This window comes from Coptis chinensis, chromosome 9 (assembly GCF_015680905.1).
Source record: "Coptis chinensis isolate HL-2020 chromosome 9, ASM1568090v1, whole genome shotgun sequence".
NCBI lineage: Eukaryota > Viridiplantae > Streptophyta > Magnoliopsida > Ranunculales > Ranunculaceae > Coptis > Coptis chinensis.
The window spans coordinates 75,533,165-75,537,047 of NC_141464.1; the positions used below are offsets into that span (position 1 = coordinate 75,533,165).

Sequence of the window (3,883 nt, forward strand, 5' to 3'; positions counted from 1 at the left end):
ATATATTCAATTGAGTCAAATAAACTTCACAAATTTTAGAACTAGATTAATTAATACCAAGTGGACTCCATAGCCATTTTTGTTTGTAATTAAGTATCGATCTTGTCTAAGACTCTAAGATCATATCATACACCAATTATTGATTTAGCTAGATTTATATTAAGGATAATAGCACCACAAAAACATGATTAATAAATAATTCATTCCAGCCTGTATGTACACCACTTGCAATAAATCATTATACAACAAGAAACATATTTTCTAAAAATCAACAAATTTGACCAGCTGAGGTGGTACACTGCCTCTTTGCCGGAAAAACATGGTGAAGACCACCTCTAGAGGTGGCGTTTATCTGCCACTGATCCACAACTGGATCAAAATCGATTTCCTTTACCTCGGATGCATCGAACATGTAACCACTAGAAAACGCCATCGCCCCATCACACGATGGCTTGGTCTTGCGTCGTCCAGCCCCTACCGGTACATTCCTTAGTGTCCCCCCTGCTGTCCAGTACCTCTGGCAACCTTTACAAAAATGTCTAGGTTGGTTAACGTTGTAGTTATTGAAGTAACAGAATTTGGTCTCCATGCTTTTGCATCTTGGACATGGTATGGTCTTATCCGGTCTTTTCGGTGTTGTTTCACCTTCTTTAACCGCCTCTTCCTTAACTTTCTTGATCTCTAGTTGAATTGTTGTGCCAAATAGCTTAAAACCTGGAGTTTCTTGGATTGTTTTGGTTTCAGCCATGATAGACAGACACAGACAATAATGAAATAAATGGTTATATCACTTATATGGATAGATTGTTAGAATAGAGAGCTAGAGAAGGGGAAGGAAGACTTATTGCTAGCTCAAAGACTACTCAATTGCCACGAAAGAGAGAGCATGTACTATATATATAGTAGTAGGTGGTTAGTCTTACACCTTATCAAGACCAATGCAAGCCGCCAAGAACCAATTCTGCTTGTGTCATAAAAAAAACAGCCCCACTAATTAAAAGCTGAGAATGGGCTTTTAGTCCATGTCACGATAACACATCAGAATCATGAAATTTTATGCATGTACCGAACATGTTGGCTGCAAATGTGTCTCGTAGATGGGGTTGCTTTTGTTTTTAGTTAAAGTACTAAAGAGCATAAAGCCATAAAGTGGAAGAAAAAGCTTTTTCTCATTTGGAGGACACTTTTATCTTTTCTTTTGCTTTTTCTTTTTCTAGATCACATTGTAAGAAAAAGTAATTTATATTGTCGTGTTGGTGAAGTTGAATTAAGAATCGGAGGATCGTGTGTATAATCTTTAATCAATAACTCAACTTGTAACCTTGTATCCTATTTTGCAGGGACGCATACACGACCACTCGGTTACATCTCAAAAATATAGAACGCGGACGCAATAAAGGACATGAAAAATAATTAATATTTATAATTTTATTTTATATAAATTGAATATTATAAACTAAATTAAATATATCAATATTTATAAATTCAAAACTATTAAAAATAAATAGCCATAAAATTAAGTTTAATATTTCCTAATCAAACTTTAAAACATATTATAAATCTTAATAAAACAAAAAATGAAAAAATTGAGTTTTTTAATATTATTTAAGTGGAAATTTTATTGATACTGATGAGGAATTTTACAAATAATTAGGACAAGCGTGCAACAAGCTGCGCCGCAAGTCCTTTATGAATAGTAAATCCTATTCTTCTAAAAACAAACTCGTTAGAACCAGTTGTCATAACGTTACTGTCCATAACTTTCTGAAGTCTCTTGAGAAGCTCAACAACCTGTTGTTCCAAGAAACCGAAAGTGTCGAAACTAAACGGAATGAAACAATGCTGGTTAGCCGTGCAAGCTTCCTCATGCTTCTCCATCTTCCCTGTCGTTGCTCTCTTAGTTGCTTCTCCCATCTCAAAGACTCCATTTTCAAGCCCTATCAATGGAGAGGTGTCAGTTACATCAACACATGCATGTCGCCCCTCAGACCAATTGTATATCAATACATCCGCAGGCCGAAATGTCGATCTACCCTCATTCGGATCAGTGAGAAAGTTAACAAGAGCCTATTTCTTCACTTGTACCCCAGCCCTCCAAAATGCATCACACAAAATGTCTCTAACATGATCATGTCTGTATTTAAAATCAGGAAAATGTCTACAATGTGCTGCATGGTCCCCAAAAGTATCTAATCTACTTTTTTTGCGTACAGGAAAATTATTTTGATTTATTTTTTATTTTTTTGGTCAAAATCCGCATCCTGGCCATGTTAACCTGCGTCCGGACTGCTGTCTTGACCCGCATCTAGTTTAGTTGACCGCGTCCATGCTGCGTCCGTGTTCGCGTCCGATGCATGTTCGACACGAACACATCCCATGGGTTGGTGCGTCCATATCTGTGTTCGCGTTCGACGCGTGTTCAATGCAGACACTGCCCATGGATTGGTGCGTCCGTGCTTTAGAGCTTGTATGGCATATGTTGGACCAATTTATACATAGATATGCACAAGTTATATGTCATCAGTCATCGATCACCCAGTAGATGTTATGCATCTTATATCAACCTAAGAAAAAAAAAAAAAGGTTTTATGATCATGAGTGAGCAACCAATCGCTAATTGATTGCATAAATGCATAACTTCTCTCTAAATATCTCAACTTTTTAATTGAAAGTAATTGTGTTAAATTTTCAATTTCTCTATAAGTTTGAACTTATGTGAATAGTCAATTCTATTAATATATTAGAATAGATTTGGGGACACTCATATATGTAGTCAACACTCTCTCAGCGGGACACTCTGAAAATACACAGATAGAAGGACTTGACATTTTCACCTGACAGAAATTGAATTGGAAATACATAAGTAGAAGGATTAGACATGTAAGAGTTGAACTCGAGAACTCTCATAAATTAGAGACTCAGCTCTGATATAATGTTAAATTGTTAATTTCTCCATAAACTCAAACTTACGTGAATGATCTGGCTTAGAGACACTGATATGTGAACAAATTGGGACTGAAAGACCTATTACGGATAATTTTCTACTAAGCATGAAGGGTGTTTGTGTGTGCACTGTTCACTATATTGTGATGCACTGATCCCTATATACTTGTTTACTTGTTATGGCGTTGTCTTCTCTTTCGTTCTTTTCAACGTCGTCTTTTGAAGTTATGTATGGATTTGGTACTTTGCTGCTCCCTCACCTAAAGGTAGTTTGTGGTTTGGGTAAATCACTAAATTTCAGCAATCTTATAGATAAAACCTGAAGATTGAGTATTGTTTATTTTATTTGAGAATCTTATTCATTGAAAGCAATAGCGACACACTGCACTACTTTTCTCATAATAGTACACAAAGAAGCATCTTCGGTTCTTTTCATTAAGATAGACTTTTTGGGTATGTTGGGCAGTCGGGGAGTCTCTCTTTTGAATATTAAAAAGAAAAAGGGAAAAGTAGACAATAGGTGGGTTGGAAAAGATTAAGTAGCTTGTTGTTTGCTTTTCTGATTCATAATCAACTTGTTTTTATTAATTAATCATTAAATATAGTGCCTTAAGAAAGTCACACCCTTTCTTCCACACTTAACTTTTGTTTATGAGAGCAAGTTGGAAATTTTATCAAATTCTCACCAGATTATAATGGACTTTAAAGCAACATACCAATATGTTGGTCAGGAAGATGAAAATTGTAACCTTTTTGCTTTTTGAAAAGAACACAACTTTGTGTGAGAAAGTGTACATGCATTACTGCGTAGCTATTAGAATAGAAAAGACTCTTTAACTTTGGTCACTGATTTTTTATTTTCTACAAACCAGTTACTTGAAGCTTGAAAGAAAACGCATTGATAGACTTGACTATTGAAAACACGTGCAATTTGAAATAC

The 3,883-nt window shown here is 35.5% G+C and overlaps 1 protein-coding gene across 1 annotated transcript; it reads right to left on the reverse strand.

Moving 5' to 3' along the window:
• Nucleotides 1-268: 268 nt before the first annotated feature.
• LOC147478091 (dof zinc finger protein DOF1.5-like) lies at nt 269-748 on the reverse strand. The gene has a single exon (XM_086586162.1). The coding sequence runs from the start codon at nt 746-748 to the stop codon at nt 269-271; it is 480 nt and encodes a 159-aa protein (XP_086442288.1).
• Between the last annotated feature and the right edge of the window lie 3,135 nt (nt 749-3,883).